General features: G+C 61.7%; 1 protein-coding gene across 3 annotated transcripts; it reads right to left on the bottom strand.

Annotated features, from left to right (window-relative positions):
* Window positions 1–2,695: 2,695 nt before the first annotated feature.
* On the bottom strand, window positions 2,696–15,402 carry ABHD8 (abhydrolase domain containing 8). 3 transcript variants are annotated; one of them, XM_068997098.1, is made up of 5 exons: window positions 15,169–15,402; window positions 8,732–9,449; window positions 5,876–6,046; window positions 3,720–3,936; window positions 2,696–2,940 (listed from the first exon to the last, which is right to left on the bottom strand). In XM_068997098.1, the coding sequence occupies exons 2-5, from the start codon at window positions 9,439–9,441 to the stop codon at window positions 2,821–2,823; spliced, it is 1,218 nt and encodes a 405-aa protein (XP_068853199.1). In that variant the 5' UTR covers window positions 9,442–9,449; window positions 15,169–15,402; the 3' UTR covers window positions 2,696–2,820. The 3 variants fall into 3 exon arrangements, with proteins under 3 accessions (XP_068853199.1, XP_068853200.1, XP_068853198.1); XM_068997097.1 differs by having other exon boundaries at window positions 2,699–2,964; XM_068997099.1 differs by lacking the exon at window positions 15,169–15,402 and having other exon boundaries at window positions 2,698–2,964; window positions 8,732–9,445.
* Window positions 15,403–16,742: the final 1,340 nt, after the last annotated feature.

The following is a 16,742-nucleotide window of genomic DNA, read 5'->3' as shown; positions in this document are numbered from 1 at the left end:
CCCCACGGGGACACCAAGGACCTCAGGGTGACACTCAGCACCCCAGGGTGACGCTGAGCACCCCCAGCATGACAGTGAGGACCCCATGGGGACACCGAGCACCCCAGGGTGACACTGAGGTCCCCAGAGTGACACCAAGGACCTCAGGGTGACACCGAGCACCCCAGGGTACCGCTTTTAAGGCCGAATATTCCGATTTTTTTCCTCAATAAATCTTCACCGGGCCGGATCCTCCCGGGAATTTTGGGATCCCGGCCCGGCTCCGACGCGCTCCCGGCGCTCCCAGCAGGGAACTGGACACGGCTGGGATACAGCACGGCTTTACTGGGTGCGGTGGCACGAACACGCGGCGGTGGTGGCAGCGGCGGGGGCACAAGCGGAAGGTGGCTCCCGGTGGGCACAGAGCTGTGACCCCCCCAGCCGGCTGGCGACAAGGGCGGGGGGCACAGCCCTGGTGGCATTTTTGGGGGGCGCGGTGGCGTTTTTGGGGTGCTGGGAGGGGGTGGGTTGAGGCCAGGGAGGGGTAAAATTCTCATTATGAGACAGCAGCGGGCGCGGCTGGCACGGGGACACCTCGGGGACCCCCTGAGCCCCCTCGGTGCGGTGCCAGCCCCGTTTGGGGCGCGGGGACGGGGTGGGGACGAGGGACGGGGGTGGAGGTTTCCATGGGGGCGGCGCTTTCTTTGGTTTAAATGTCGGGAATTTGGGAGCGGGGGGCAAAGCGGGGTGAGGGGGCACGGGGCCACACGGCGGGTGGCACCCGGGACACGCTCAGGTGGCTCCTGGAGCCGTGGAAGCGCGGAAATGATGGGATGCGGACGGGAGGGATGGGATTGGGATCCCGGGAAGGGACGGTGCTGTCCGCCGGTGTCCCAGGGAAAAAGGGACGCGGGGGTGACCCTAAAAGCGATGGTGGCACCGGGCACGCGGCCGTGCCCGCGGTGGCACTGGGGACACGCGGGATGGTGGCATCCCATCATCCCGGCCGTTCTCTCCTCATCCTCCTCATCCTCCTCATCCCTGCCGAATCCCACAAGGAACCCCACAAATCCCGGCTGTCCCACCCTCCAGATGCAAATCCCAAAAACGCGGAGGAACCTCTGGATTCTCCTTAAAAAAAAAAAATAAAAACCACAAAAAAAAACCCCAAATCCCTGCGGGGACACTCCGAGTCCTCCCCGGGTCGCCACCTCCTCTCTGGGTCCCCGGAGCTGTCGCTGCGTGCGGGGGTGGCAGCGATGGGCACAGAAATACACCCGGCGTGGAGCCGGGGCAGCGCCCGCGGGTGGGCACCGCGGCTGGCCGGGGGTGGCCGGGGGTGGCCGGGGGTGAAGTGTCCAGGGGTGGCCGGGGACCGGGGGTGAAGTGTCCAGGGGTGGCCGAGAACCGGGGGTGAAGTGGCCGGGGGTGGCCGGTGGTGGCCGGGGACCGGGGGTGAAGTGTCCAGGGGTGGCCGGGGGTGGCCGGGGACCGGGGGTGAAGTGTCCAGGGGTGGCCGGGGGTGGCCGAGAACCGGGGGTGAAGTGGCCGGGGGTGTCCAGGGGTGACCGGGGGTGAAGTGTCCCCGCTGTCCTGCCGGGCTTGGGAACCGGGGGTGAAGTGGCCAGGGGTGTCCGGGGGTGGCCAGGGACCGGGGGTGAAGTGTCCAGGGGTGGCCGAGAACCGGGGCTGAAGTGGCCGGGGGTGGCCGGGGGTGGCCGGGGACCGGGGGTGAAGTGTCCAAGGGTGTCCAGGGGTGGCCGGGGGTGGCCAGGGACAGGGGGTGAAGTGTCCAGGGGTGTCCAGGGATGGCCGGGGGTGGCCGGGGACCGGGGGTGAAGTGGCTGGGGGTGGCCGGGGGTGGCCGGGGACCGGGGGTGAAGTGGCTGGGGGTGGCCGGGGGTGGCCAGGGACCGGGGGTGAAGTGTCCCCGCTGTCCTGCCGGGCTTGGGGACCGGGGGTGAAGTGTCCGGGGCTGGCCGGGGCTGGCCGGGGGTGGCCAGGGACCGGGGCTGGCTGGGGACCACCTGTGGCATGTCGGGGGCTGGCTGGGGACCAGCTGCGATGTGTCCCCGTTGTCCTGCCGGGATGAGGAACCGGCTGTGCCGTGTCCCCGCTGTCCCCCCGGTGTCACGGACCGGCTGTGCCGTGTCCCCGCTGTCCCCCCGGTATCACGGACGGGCTGTGCCGTGTCCCCGCTGTCCCCCGGTATCACGGACCGGCTGTGCCGTGTCCCCGCTGTCCCCCCGGTATCGCGCACCGGCTGTGCCGTGTCCCCGCTGTCCCCCGGTATCACGGACGGGCTGTGCCGTGTCCCCGCTGTCCCCCCGGTATCCGGGACCGGCTGTGCCGTGTCCCCGCTGTCCCCCCGGTATCGCGCACCGCCTGTGCCGTGTCCCCGCTGTGCCCCCGGTATCCGGGACCGGCTGTGCCGTGTCCCCGCTGTGCCCCCGGTATCCGGGACCGGCTGTGCCGTGTCCCCGCTGTCCCCCGGTATCCGGGACCGGCTGTGCCGTGTCCCCGCTGTCCCCCCGGTATCACGGACCGGCTGTGCCGTGTCCCCGCTGTCCCCCCGGTATCACGGACCGGCTGTGCCGTGTCCCCGCTGTCCCCCCGGTATCGCGGACGGGCTGTGCCGTGTCCCCGCTGTCCCCCCGGTATCGCGGACCGTCTCCGCCGCCTTGCCGAGCTCCTTCTCCCGGCCCTGCACATCCCAACCTGGGGGAGCCTCCTCGCTCCATCCCCAGGGAAACAAACGGGGCTCGGTGGCTCCGGCCGAGCCCTCTCCGCGCTCCGCCGCTCCCGAGGGAGCAGCCCGGTGTCCCGGCGTGGCGCTGGCCTTTATTTGGTGTCGCCGTCGCCTGCGGCCGTGTCGGGCTCCCACAGGACGAACTCGTGCAGCAGCGTGTTCACGGTGTCGGGACACTCCAGCATCACCATGTGGCTGCCCTCGTCGATCACCTTCAGGAAGGCGATCAGCAGGATCTGGGGGTGGGCACGGCTGGCGTGAGCCCCCCTGGGGGGTGCCAGGAGACCCCAGCCCCTCAAAAGTTATTTTTCCCCCTCCCTCAGTGGTGGCAGTGCCAGGATGAACCCCTTGAGTGATGCCAGGAGACCCCAGCGCCTCAAAATGTCCCTCTGTCCTCTCCCTCAGCAGTGGCAGTGCCAGGATGAGCCCCCTGGGTGGTGCCAGGAAACCCCAGCCCTCAAAAAGTCCCTTTACCCCCTCCCTCGGATCCGAAATGCCAGGATGAACACCGTGGGTGGTGCCAGGAGACCCCAGCCCCTCAAAAGCCACCACCTGTCCCCCTCCCTCAGCGGTGGCAGTGCCAGGATGAGCCCCCTGAGTGGTGCCAGGAGACCCCAGCCCACAAAAGTCACTTTGCCCCCCTCCCTCACTGGTGGCAGTGCCAGGATGAGCCCCCTGAGTGGTGCCAGGAGACCCCAGCCCTCAAAAGTCCCTTTGCCCCTCTCTCTCAGCAGTGGCAGTGCCAGGATGAACCCCGTGGGTGGTGCCAGGAGACCCCAGCCCCAGAAAAAGTCCCTTTACCCCCTCCCTCAGATCCGAAATGCCAGGATGAGCCCCCTGAGTGGTGCCAGCAGACCCCAGCCCCACAAAAGCCACTTTGCCCCCCTCCCTCACTGGTGGCAGTGCCAACATGACCCCTTGAGTGGTACCACAAAGCCCCCAACCCCCCCCCCCCCCCCCAAAACCCCCTTGCCCGCGCTGTGCCCCCTACCTCGGCCATCCTCTGGTCCTCCTCGACGGGCACGAACTTGTCGTGCATGCCATGGACCAGCAGCACGGGCACGGCCAGCTCGGCGTGGTACACCTCGTCGCCCTCGGGCCAGTACTGGCCGCTCATCATGGCCCGCAGCACGAAGGACGAGACGTTGAAGGCGTTGCCCTCCTTCAGCAGCTGCTTCTCTTTGGCACCTTGGCGGGCAAAGCCGGCCCTGGCACGGGGAGAAGGGGTGAGCCCAAAATCCGGGGAGAGGGTGAACACCCCATTCCCTCTGTCCACTCCCTTGGCAGTGGCAGTGCCAGGGTGAGCCCTCTGAGGGGTGGCAGGAGACCCCAGAACCCCAAAAATCCATCCCCTGTCCCCTCCCTCAGCTGTGCCAATGCCACCATGACCCCCTGGGTGGTACCAGGAGACCCCAAACCCCCCAAAACCCATCCCCAGTCCCCTCCCTCAGCCGTGCCAATGCCACCATGACCCTCCTGGGGGGCACCAGGAGACCCCAAACCCCCCAAAATCCACCCCAGGAGTGGCCCAGGATGATCCCCAGCCCTCCAACCTCCCCCAAATCCACCCCCTGTCCCCTCCTTCGGGTGTGGCAGTGCCAGGGTGAGCCCTCTGAGGGGTGGCAGGAGACCCCAGAACCCCAAAAATCCATCCCAGTTCCCTTCTTCAGGTGTGGCAGTGCCAGGGTGAGCCCTCTGAGGGGTGGCAGGAGACCCCAGACCCCCAAAAATCCACCCCAGTCCCCTCCCTCAACCGTGCCAATGCCAGCATGACCCCCTGGGTGGTACCAGGAGACCCCAAACCCCCCAAAACCCATCCCCAGTCCCCTCCCTCAGCCGTGCCAATGCCAGCATGACCCTCCTGGGGGGCACCAGGAGACCCCAGCCACCCAAAATCCACCCCAGGAGTGGCCCAGGATGATCCCCAGCCCTCCAACCTCCCCCAAATCCACCCCCTGTCCCCTCCTTCGGGTGTGGCAGTGCCAGGATGAGCCCTCTGAGGGGTGGCGGGAGATTCAAGGCCCCCAAAATCCACCCCAGTCCCCTCCCTTGGCAGTGGCAATGCCACCATGACCCTACTGAGGGGTACCAGGAGACCCCAGGCCCCCAAAAATCCATCCCCAGCCGTGCCAATGCCACCATGACCCCTCTGAGGGGTACCAACCCCCCCAAAACCCATCCCAATCCCCTCCTTCAGCCATGCCAATGCCACCATGCCCCCCTAGGAGGTACCAGGAGACCCCAAACCCCCCAAAACCCACCCCAATCCCCTCCCTCAGAGTGCCAATGCCACCATGACCCCTCTGAGGGATACCGGGAGACCCCAAACCCCCCCAAAACCCACCCCAATCCCCTCCCTCAGCCGTGCCAATGCCACCATGACCCTCCTGGGGGGCACCAGGAGACCCCAAACCCCCCAAAATCCACCCCAGTCCCCTCCCTCAGCCGTGCCAATGCCACCACGCCCCCGCGGGTGGTACCAGGAGACCCCAAACCCCCCAAAACCCACCCCCAGTCCCCTCCCTCAGAGTGCCAATGCCACCATGCCCCCCTGGGTGGTACCAACCCCCCCAAAACCCACCCCCAGTCCCCTCCCTCAGAGTGCCAATGCCACCATGCCCCCCTGGGTGGTACCAACCCCCCCAAAACCCACTCCCAATCCCCTCCCTCAGAGTGCCAATGTCACCATGCCCCCCTGGGTGGTACCAACCCCCCCAAAACCCACCCCCAGTCCCCTCCCTCAGAGTGCCAATGCCACCATGCCCCCTCTGGGTGGTACCAACCCCCCCAAAACCCACCCCAATCCCCTCCCTCAGCCGTGCCAATGCCACCATGACCCCCTGGGAGGTACCAGGAGACCCCAAACCCCCCCAAAACCCACCCCAATCCCCTCCCTCAGCCGTGCCAATGCCACCATGACCCTCCTGGGGGGCACCAGGAGACCCCAAACCCCCCAAAATCCACCCCAGTCCCCTCCCTCAGCCGTGCCAATGCCACCATGACCCCCTGGGAGGTACCAGGAGACCCCAAACCCCCCCAAAACCCACTCCCAATCCCCTCCCTCAGCCGTGCCAATGCCACCACGCCCCCGCGGGTGGTCCCAGCCTCACGCCCCCCTCCCCGAGCTGCCAGCCCGCGGGCACTCACTTGAGGAAGCTCCATGCCAGGCAGGGGGACAGGCAGTGCAGCACGCAGGGGGGGAGGTTGAAGATGGAGCACAGGCTGGGCTCCAGCGCCGTGGGGCCGCCGCCGTTGATCATGATCACCTTGTGCACCAGCTCCGGGTACTCGTGTGCCAGGAAGGTGCAGAAGGACACCCTGGGGGGACAGCGGGCACAGCGGGGTGATGCCAGGGTGATGGAGGGTGATGGAGGGTGATGGAGGGTGATGGAGGGATGGAGTGGGGGAGGTTGGAGGAAGCTTGGGGAAGGGGTGGTTGTGGTTGGGATAAGGTGTGGCATGGTTCAGTGCCATGTCCATGGTTCTGTGCCATGCTCATGGTTCTGTGCCATGTCCATGGTCCTGTGCCATGCTCATGGTTCTGTGCCATATCCATGGTCCTGTGCCATGTCCAGGGTCCTGTGCCATGCCCATGGTCCTGTGCCATGCTCATGGTTCTGTGCCATGCCCATGGTCCTGTGCCATGTCCCTGTGGCATCCCTGGAAGTGTCCCTGGACAGGGCTTGGAGCACCCTGGGACAGTGGGAGGTGTCTGTGCCCATGCCAAGGTGTCCCTGTCCCATGCCCATGTCCCATCCCTGGCAGTGTCCCTTGGAGCACCCTGGGACAGTGGGAATTGTCCCTGCCCATGTCCCTGTCCCATGCCCATGGGCTTGGAGCACCCTGGGACAGTGGGAGGTGTCTGTGCCCATGTCCCTGCCCATGTCCCTGTCCCATGCCCACGTCCCATCCCTGGAAGTGCCCCTTGGAGCACCCTGGGAAAGTGGGAGGTGTCTGTGCCCATGCCAAGGTGTCCCTGCCCATGCCAAGGTGTCCCATGTCCATGTCCCATCCCTGGAAGTGTCCAGGTTGGAGCACCCTGGCACAGTGGGAAGTGTCCCTGCCCATGCCAAGTTGTCCCATGCCCATGCCCATGTCTCATCCCTGGAAATGCCCCTTGGAGCACCCTGGCACAGTGGAAGGTGTCCTGTGCCCATGTCCCTGCCCATGCCAAGGTGTCCCATGTCCATGTCCCATCCCTGGAAGTGTCCAGGTTGGAGCACCCTGGCACAGTGGGAAGTGTCCCTGCCCATGCCAAGTTGTCCCATGCCCATGCCCATTCCCATGTCCATGTCCCATCTCTGGATATGCCCCTTGGAGCACCCTGGCACAGTGGGAAGCGTCCCACGTCCCATGGTCATGCCCATGTCCCTTTCCCATTCCCACATCCCTCTCCCATCCCTGGCAGTGCCCCCTGGAGCCCTGGCACAGCTGAAGTTCTCCCTGCCCACCCCAGGCCTGGCACCAGAGGATTTTGAATCTCCCTCCCAACCCGACCGCTCCCGGCTCCGGCCATCCCAAGGATCCGTGCCTGGGTGCCCGTTTTTGGGGCAGAGCAGCCAAACCCCATTGCAGAGGAGGGGATTTTGTGCCACCCTGCCCTGCCCAGCCCTACTTGGGCACTCTCCAGGTTGCCCCAGCCTTGTCCCGGGCCAATCCCGCCGGGCTCCGAGCCAATCCCGGCCGGCTCCGAGCCAATCCCGCCCGGCTCCGACTAATTCTCCGCCTAATTGACTTTCCTGGCTTTATCCTATTTATAGTCCCTGCCGTGCCAGCTGCACTCCGGGGTTAGCTGGGCACAGGGGCAACCCCAAGGGCACTCAGAATCCCGGGAAAAATCGCCCAGAACGGGAACCCCACACCCCCAAAACTTGGGATTTGTGGCCATTCCCATCAAGGCGAGGTTTTCTGGGATGATCCCATCCCATTCCCAACCCCAAGGGCACTCAGGGGATCTGAATCCTGGGATAAATCCCCCAAAACTGGAACCCCACACCCCCAAAACTCGGGATTTGTGGCCATTCCCACCAAGGGGGGGCTGGGGGATTTTCTGGGATGATCCCATCCCATTCCCAACCTCCTTTCCCATAGGAATGCCCAATTGGGATATTCATCTTCTTGGGGTAACACTTGAACACACCCCAAGGGCACTCAGGGACTCCAAATAACCCCAAAACTGGAACCCCACACCCCTAAAACTCAGGATTTTTGACCTTTCCCACCATCCCAGTTTTTCTGGGATACCCCCACCCCATTCCCACCCTCCTCACCCGATCGGGATATTCCTCTTCTTGGGGTAAAACTTGAACACCCCGCATTTAGGAGCTCCAAATCCTGGGATAAATGGGATAAATCCCCCAAAATGGGAACCCCACACCCCCAAAACTCAGGATTTTTGACCATTCCCACCATCCCAGTTTTTCTGGGATGCCCCCACCCCATTCCCACCCTCCTCACCCAATTGGGATATTCCTCCTCTTGGTGCAACGCTTGAACACCCCGCATTTAGGAGCTCTAAATCCCGGGATAAATCCCCCAAAACTGGAACCCCACACCCCCAAAACTCAGGATTTTGGGGTGTTCCCTACCAAGGAGAAGCCGGAGTTTTTCCTGGGATGCTCCCACCCCATTCCCACCCTCCTTGCCCAATTGGGATATTCCTCCCCTTGGTGCAACGCTTGAACACACCCCAAGGGCACTCAGGGACTCCAAATAACCCCAAAATGGGAACTCCACACCCCCAAAACTCAGGATTTTTGACCTTTCCCACCATCCCAGTACTTCTGGGATGCTCCCACCCCATTCCCACCCTCCTCACCCATAGGAATGCCCGATCAGGATATTCCTCTTCTTGGGGTAACACTTGAACACACCCCAAGGGCACTCAGGGACTCCGAATAACCCCAAAACTGGAACCCCACACCCCCAAAACTCAGGATTTTTGACTTTTCCCACCATCCCAGTTTTTCTGGGATGCTCCCACCCCCTTCCCACCCTCCTCACCCATAGGAATGCCCGATCAGGATATTCCTCTTCTTGGCATAACGCTTGAACACGGCCCTCATGTCCTCGGCCAGCGCGTAGAACGTGTAGGCGGCCGCGACCGGCGGCGCCGAGCTGCAGCCGTGGCCGGCCAGGTCCGGAGCCACCACCTCATATCCCAGCTTGGAAAAGAATTCCAGCTGCTCCTTCCAGATGTCCAAGGAGCCTCCCACGCCGTGGATGAAGAACAACACCACGTCTCCGTGCGTGCCCTTGCAGCTCGTGATGCGCTTCTTGCAGTCGATGCTCACCACCTTCTTCGCTTTGCGCTTCCGACGCTTCCCCGGCGCCGCCGCCGCCCCGTCCTTGCCCGGCATTCCCGTTGCATCCGACATTTCCAGCTCCACGGCGCTGTTGGCATCGCCGGAGGCGTTGTGGCACTGCGGGAGCTCGGAGCGCACGGCGTCGCCCAGGTTCTCGATGAGCAGCTGCCCGTTGCGGTAGAGCGTGATGCGGCGCTTGCAGCGCACCGTGCCGCGCTCCGTCTCCTCCGGTTCCTCCGGGAATTCCGGACGTTTGGGAACGTTGTGGCGGATCCGGAGGATTCTCCCGGGTTTCACTTCCAGGAAGGTGTAGCCGTCGTCGGATTCAACGCTGTCCAGAGGTCCCACGGCGTTGGGGGTCTTGCCCAGCAGGCAGCACAGGAGGCCGTCGGCGATGCTGGTCAGCATCGTGGTGCCTGGGAAAATGGGGGAAATCGGGGATTCCGCCCCAATTCCGGCAGCGGGAGGAGCGGTGGTGGGGTTTGGTGCTGTCCACTTTTGGTGATGGTGGCGGGGGAATCTGGCTGGGGGTGGGTTTGGGGGGCTGGGGAGGGGCAAAAGGGGAGGTCAAAAGGTGCTGTGCACGATCCAAGAGGGATCCGACATTCCCGATCCCGCTTTTTCTGGGTCACGTCCCTGTCCCTGAGCCCTGAAATCCCTGTCACTCAATCACAGCCCTCGGAGAAGGAATTTGCTCCATTTTAGGGAAAAACATGGAAAAAACCCTTTGGGATTGAGGAGGTGCCCCCAAAAGCAGAGCCCAAAAGCTGCTGTGCCCGATCCCAGATGGATCCGACATTCCCGATCCCGCTTTTTCTGGGTCACATCCCTGTCCCTGAGCCCTGCAGTTCCCATCAGGGAATCCCCAGATTTGGAGCCGGGATCTGCTCTATTTTAGGGAAAAACATGGAAAAAAACCTTTGGGATTGAGGAGGTGCCCCCCAAAAGCACAACCCTGCTGCCGTGCCCGATCCCAGAGGGATCCGACATTCCCGATCCCGCTTTTTCTGGGTCACGTCCCTGTCACTCAACCACAGCCCTTGGAGAAGGAATCTGCTCCATTTTAGGGGAAAACATGGAAAAAAGGCATTTGGGATTGAGGAGGTGCCCCCAAAAGCACAACCCTGCTGCTGTGCCCGATCCCAGAGGGATCTGACATTCCCGATCCCGCTTTTTCTGGGTCACGTCCCTGTCCCTCAACCACAGCCCTTGGGGAAGGAATTTGCTCCATCTGAAGGGAAAAACCTGGGAAAAAAACCCCGTTCCGAACAAAAAATTCCCCTTTTTCCAAGCAAGGTGGAGCTGCAGCCCCGGGAATGTGGGAATTCGGGAATGTGGGAATTCGGGAATGTGGGAATGTGGGAATGAATTATTTATTTCTCCTAATTAAATATGAATGCAGCTCCGGTTGGAAGCAGCGCTCCCGAGGCGGGAATGAGATTTAATATAATGAATTAATTAAATTAATTAAATTAATTGAAATTAATAAATTAATTCGATTCATTTCATTAAAATCCCTGCAGGAAATGAACCAGGGAATGCTGGGGGGATGTGGAATTGTCCCCAGAGCTCCCTGCTGGAGTTTAAATCCTTGGATATCGGGATCATGCCGGGAATGCTGGCGGGAACGGGGGCGTGGAGGTCGGGAAGGGGTTAATGATGGATGAGGGGAAAGGAGGGGAATTGGGGATGGCGGCGGGAAAAGAGCGGGATCCGAGGGCTGATCCCGCAGGGATGGGAAAAGAGTGGGATCCGAGGGCTGATCCTGCAGGGATGGGAACTGGGATCCTGTAGGGATGGGAACTGGGATCCTGCAGGGATGGGAACTGGGATTGGGATCCTGCAGGAATGGGAACTGGGATTGGGATCCTGCAGGGATGGGAATTGGGATCCTGATCCCACAGGAACGGGAATCGGGATTGTGATCCCACAGGAACGGGAATTGGGATCCTGACCCCACAGGAATGGGAATTGGGATCCTGATCCCACAGGAATGGGAATCGGGATTGTGATCCCACAGGAATGGGAATTGGGATCCTGACCCCACAGGAATGGGAATTGGGATCCCACAGGAACGGGAATTGGGATCCTGACCCCGCAGGAACGGGAACTGGGATCCTGCAGGGATGGGAATTGGGATCAGGATCCTGCAGGATGGGAACTGGGATCCCACAGGATGGGAATTGGGATCCTGACCCCACAGGATGGGAATTGGGATCCTGACCCCGCAGGATCCCGGCTGCTCCAGGCTGGCGATGCGGGCACCGATTCCCTGGGCACAGCCGGAATGGTTCATCCCGGGAATGCTGCCAGCTCCGGGGGCAGCCGCCAGGCCTGGCCCCTCCCCGAGACTCCCACGCAAACCCCACAGAGGATCCGGGTGTGCAACGGGATCGGGAACGGGCAGGGAGCTCCTGACCCTATGGGGCTCTCCCGAAACTGGCAATGGCAATGCCAGCTCTGCCCGCATCGGTGCCCGAGCTGGGATCCATGAATTCCCGCTGGATCCCAGCCCAGCCATGCGGGATCCGATCCCTGCTGAGCTGGGGGATCTCGGAGCTGCTCTGTGGGGCCGCAATTCCAGCTGGGATCCCGATCCAAGGAATGGCAGCGGCCCCGGCCGGAGTGTCCAGCTGTCCTTGCTCCAGCACGGACACGGGCAGCTCCCGATCCCAAAGCTCCGAGCTGGGAATGCTGAGCAGAGGGATGGAGCAGCCGGAAAACCCAGTGGGATTTGGGAATCCCAGATCCCGCCCGGCTCAGCCTGGGGAATCGGGATCCTACAAATGCCCGGCCTCCATCGCGCAGGGATCCGGGAATGGCGCGGGAATGGGATTCCCGGAGCTGAAGTGCTCGGGATGAGCTCGACCGGCGCCTCCTGGGAATTCCCAAATGGATTTGTGGGGTGGCTCCGGAGGTGGGAGCTCTGGAGGAAGATCCAGGGAATCTGGAGAGCCTCGGAGCTGCCTCCGGCTCCGGATCCCTCGGGAAGGGCTGGATCCGCTTGGATACACCCAGGTGGGAGATCCCGGTCCGGGATCTGCCCATCCCTGACGGATACTGCACAACCAGCCCCGAAATCCTGGAATGAAGGCCAGGAAATCCCTGTGGGATCCCCAAATCCACCCCTTATCCCTAAAAGCGCCGCATGCCGGTGCCTCTCTGGGATAAATCCCGGCGGGAATTGGAGCTTGAGGGAATTCAGCTCCATCCCAGGCCTCGTTCCCGGGATCGGGATGGGAACGGTTCCCGTCTCCCACCTCCCACGCATCCCATGAGCCCGCTCCGGCGGCAGACGGGAACACCCAGGGGGGAAAAGGGCTGGAAAAGGATCCAGATGGATCCCAGGAAGGTGGGAATGGTGCCGGTTGCCATGGAAACGGGATGGGGGGCGGGGGGGGGACACGACATTATCCCAACCCCCCTTCCCGCCTCATCCCGGCTCCTTCCCAGCCCCGCTGCCGGCGGGATTTCGGGAATGCCCGTTATGGAAGGGTGGGCACGGCGGTGGGATCCGGGCACGGGATCTGGATGAGGGATCCGGCTTTGGGATCCGGCTTTGGGATCCTGACATTGGGATCTGGCTTTGGGATCTGGCCTTGGGATCCTGACTCTGGGATCTGGCTTTGGGATCACTGGGATCTGGCCTTGGGATCCTGACACTGGGATCTGGCCTTGGGATCCGGCTTTGGGATCCTGACACTGGGATCTGGCTTTGGGATCTGGCCTTGGGATCCTGACACTGGGATCCTGACACTGGGATCTGGCCTTGGGATCCTGACATTGGGATCCGGCCTTGGGATCCTGATGTCGGGATCCCAACATTGGGATCCTGGAGCCATCGGGATCCTGCTGAAGGGATGGGACACAGGGACATGGGGTGGCACAGGGGACACGGGGTGGCACAGGGGACACAGAGGTGGCACTGGGGACATATTTTCCAGCCTGGAAAAGCGAAGGATCCACAGGATCCGAGGGGTTTTGTGGGGTTTGTGTGGGGTTTGTGTGGGGTGTGTGGGGGGTTTGTGTGGGGTCAGGGAATGGCGGGGCTGGGAAAGGGGAGAATTCCCAAGGGATGCGGGTGGGAAAGGGAGCGGGGAAAGGGAAGATCTGTAGGGAAAAGGGCTGGGAAAGGGAATTGGGGAAAGGGAATTGGGGAAAGGGAATTGGGGAAAGGGAATTGGGGAAAGGGGAACAGGGAAAGGGGAACAGGGAAAGGGGAACATCCCTAAGGAAAAGGGAACAGGGGAAGGGGAACAGGGAAAGGGGAATATCCCTAAAGGAAAAGGGAGCAGGGAAAGGGAATTATCCCTAAGGAAAAGGGCTGGAAAAGGGTCGGGAAAAGGGAGCAGGGAAAAGGGAGCAGGGAAAAGGGAACATTCCTAAAGGAAAAGGGAGCAGGGAAAGGGAGTTATCCCTAAGGAAAAAGGGTTGGAAAAGGAGGAGGGAAAGGGGAACAGGGAAAGGGGAATATCCCTAAGGAAAAGGGCTGGGAAAGGGGAGCAGGGAAAGGGAATTGGGGAAAGGGAGCAGGGAAAGGGGAACAGGGACAGGGGAGCAGGGAAAGGGGAATATCCCTAAAGGAAAAGGGAGCAGGGAAAGGGAATTGGGGAAAGGGAGCAGGGAAAGGGGAACATTCCTAAAGGAAAAGGGCTGGGAAGAAGAGGAGGGAAAGGGGAACAGGGAAAGGGAGCGGGGAAAGGGAAGATCCGTATGGAAAAGGGTCGGGAAAAGGGAATCGGGGAAAGGGGAGCAGGGAAAGGGGAACAGGGAAAGGGGAACATTCCTAAAGGAAAAGGGCTGGGAAAGGGAGCAGGGAAAGGGAAGATCCATATGGAAAAGGGCTGGGGAAAGGGAATCGGGGAAAGGGGAACAGGGAAACAGGGAAAGGGAATTATCCCTAAGGAAAAGGGCTGGGGAAAGGGAATCGGGGAAAGGGGAACAGGGAAACAGGGAAAGGGAATTATCCCTAAGGAAAAGGGCTGGGAAAGGGGAATCGGGGAAAGGGGAGCAGGGAAAGGGAGCAGGGAAAGGGAGCAGGGAAAGGGGAACATTCCTAAGGAAAAGGGAGCAGGGAAAGGGAATTATCCCTAAGGAAAAGGGCTGGGAAAGGAAGCAGGGAAAGGGGAGCAGGGAAAGGGGGATCATCCCTAAGGAAAAGGGAGCAGGGAAAGGAAGCAGGGAAAAGAGAATTATCCCTATGGAAAAGGGAGCAGGGAAAGGGGAACAGGAAAAGGGAGCAGGGAAAGGGGGATCATCCCTAAGGAAAAGGGAGCGGGGAAGGGAACAGGAAAAAGGAAATTATCCCTAAGGAAAAGGGAGCAGGGAAAAGGGAATAGGGAAAAGGGAATCATCCCTACGGAAAAGGGAATTATCCCTAAGGAAAAGGGAATCATCCCTACGGAAAAGGGAATTATCCCTAAGGAAAAGGGAATTATCCCTACGGAAAAGGGAATTATCCCTACGGAAAAGGGAGCAGGGAAAGGGGATCACCCCCAAGGCCTCCTGTCCCCTTTCCCCCCCCGTTTTTAGGAAGCACGAAAACCTCGGCACACAAAAGATCCCGCAGCTCCCGGCCCTGCCCCGACCCCTCCGAGCCACCAAATCCCCCCTCCCTCGGGAATTCCCACCGGGATCGCTCCCGGTTCCCTGCGCCGAGCCGGATCCCTCCGTGGGAAGGAGCCTCTGGAATGAGGCTTTGGAATCTGGAAGCCTCCCAGCCTCTCCCCACCCCCTCCACGGGCAGGTTTATCCCACCCACCCCACCGGGAAATTCCAGCCGAAATTCCAAGGGGATTTAGGAACCTCGCCCAGCGCCGTTGGATCACGAGGGAATCCATTCCTTCCCTTGGATTTCCAGGATAAATCCCTCCTCCCCTCCTCCTCCTCCTCCTCTCTCCTTTCCCTCCTCCCTTCCCAGCTACCTGGAGAAATCCAGGTTCTTCCCAAACGCCTCCCCTCCGGCCCTACAACATCCCAAAGGCCCGCCGCCATCCCAAATCTATTCCCGATGGGAAGAATTCCCGCATTTTCGGGGTCGTTTTGCACTCTCCCCCCCTTTTCCCCTCCCCCAAAAATCACCTTCGGCGTCAGGACATTCCCGCAGCGCCGCAGAGGGGAAAACGCGCCGCTCACCTCATTTATTGCCGACGCTTGCCAGGGGGTCGGGCTGGGAAGAAAAGCTTGGAATTCCCGCAGAATTCCCGATGGAAAAGCAGAGCAGGCGATGCCCCAGGCGGTGGGAGCAGGATGGTTAAAATCCCGATTTTTTTTTTTGGTTTTTTTGGGGGTTTTTTTTGGGTTTTTTTTTTTGTTCTGCCAAAGGCGGGAGGGAGAAAATCCCTTCAGCTCCGCTCAGCCGCCCCAAAATCCCCCCAAATTCCCCCAATTCCTCCCCTTCCCGCTTGTCCCCGGCTCCATGGGGACTCGGGGGGGTTTGTCCTTGGAGCTGTCGCCATGGAAAGCCCCGAAATCCCTCCTAAGGAGGCGGGACCTGGAGCTGATGGACACCGGGAAGAGCCAATGGCTGCCGGGGGGGACGGGAGAGGGACGGGGATGGGATGGGATGGGATGGGATGGGATGGGATGGGAATGGGAATGGGGAGGGGGATGGGATGGGATGGGATGGGATGGGATGGGATGGGATGGGATGGGATGGGATGGGATGGGATGGGATGGGGTGGGGTGGGGATGGGGTAAAGGATGGGATGGGGATGGGATAGGGGTGGGGATAGGATGGGGATGAGAATGGGGATGGGATGGGGATGGGGACAAGGATGGGATGGGATGGGGGTGGGGATAGGATGGGGATAGGATGGGGAATGGGGATGGGATGGGATGGGGTAAAGGATGGGATGGGGATGGGGATGGGGATGGGGATGAGGGTGGGGGTGGGGATGGGATGGATGGCAATGGGGATGGGGACAAGGATGGGATGGGATGGGATGGGAATGGGATGGGGACAGGGATAGGAATGGGACAGGGACGGGACAGGGATGGGGATGGGATAGGGATGGGACGGGACAGGGACGGGGACAGGAACAGGGCCGGGGGTGGCATTTGGCATGGGGGTGGTGACGGTGCGGTGGCTGTGGGGTGGCAGAGGGCACGAGCGTGGCAGTGCCCTGAGAGTGGCAACGCCACAAACGCAGCAGTGCCACAAACGTGTCACACGTGTGGCGGTGCCAGGGACAGTGCCCGGAACGTGGCAGTGCCAGGAAGGTGTCAGTGCCACAACCATGTCAGTGCCAAGAACGTGGCAGTGCCACGAAGGTGACACACGTGTGGCAGTGCCAGGAACGTGTCAGGGCCACAAAGGTGTCAGTGCCAGGAACGTGTCAGTGCCACGAAGGTGTCACTCGTGTGGCAGTGCCAGGAACGTGGCAGTGCCACAACCACGTCAGTGCCAGGATCGTGTCAGTGCCACAAATGTGTCAGTGCCACAACCACATCAGTGCCAGGATCGTGTCAGTGCGAGGAACGTGGCAGTGCCACAACCACATCAGTGCCACGAAGGTGTCACTCGTGTGGCAGTGCCAGGAACATGGCAGTGCCACAAAGGTGACATTCATGTGGCAGTGCCAGGAACGTGTCAGTGCCACAAAGGCATCACTCGTGTGGCGGTGCCAGGAATGTGGCAGTGCCAGGAACGTGGCAGTGCCAGGAACGTGTCAGTGCCACGAAGGTGACACTCATGTGGCAGTGCCAGG

Source organism: Aphelocoma coerulescens, chromosome 28 (genome assembly GCF_041296385.1).
Source record: "Aphelocoma coerulescens isolate FSJ_1873_10779 chromosome 28, UR_Acoe_1.0, whole genome shotgun sequence".
NCBI lineage: Eukaryota > Metazoa > Chordata > Aves > Passeriformes > Corvidae > Aphelocoma > Aphelocoma coerulescens.
This window is presented reverse-complemented; position numbering and strand designations above follow the sequence as displayed.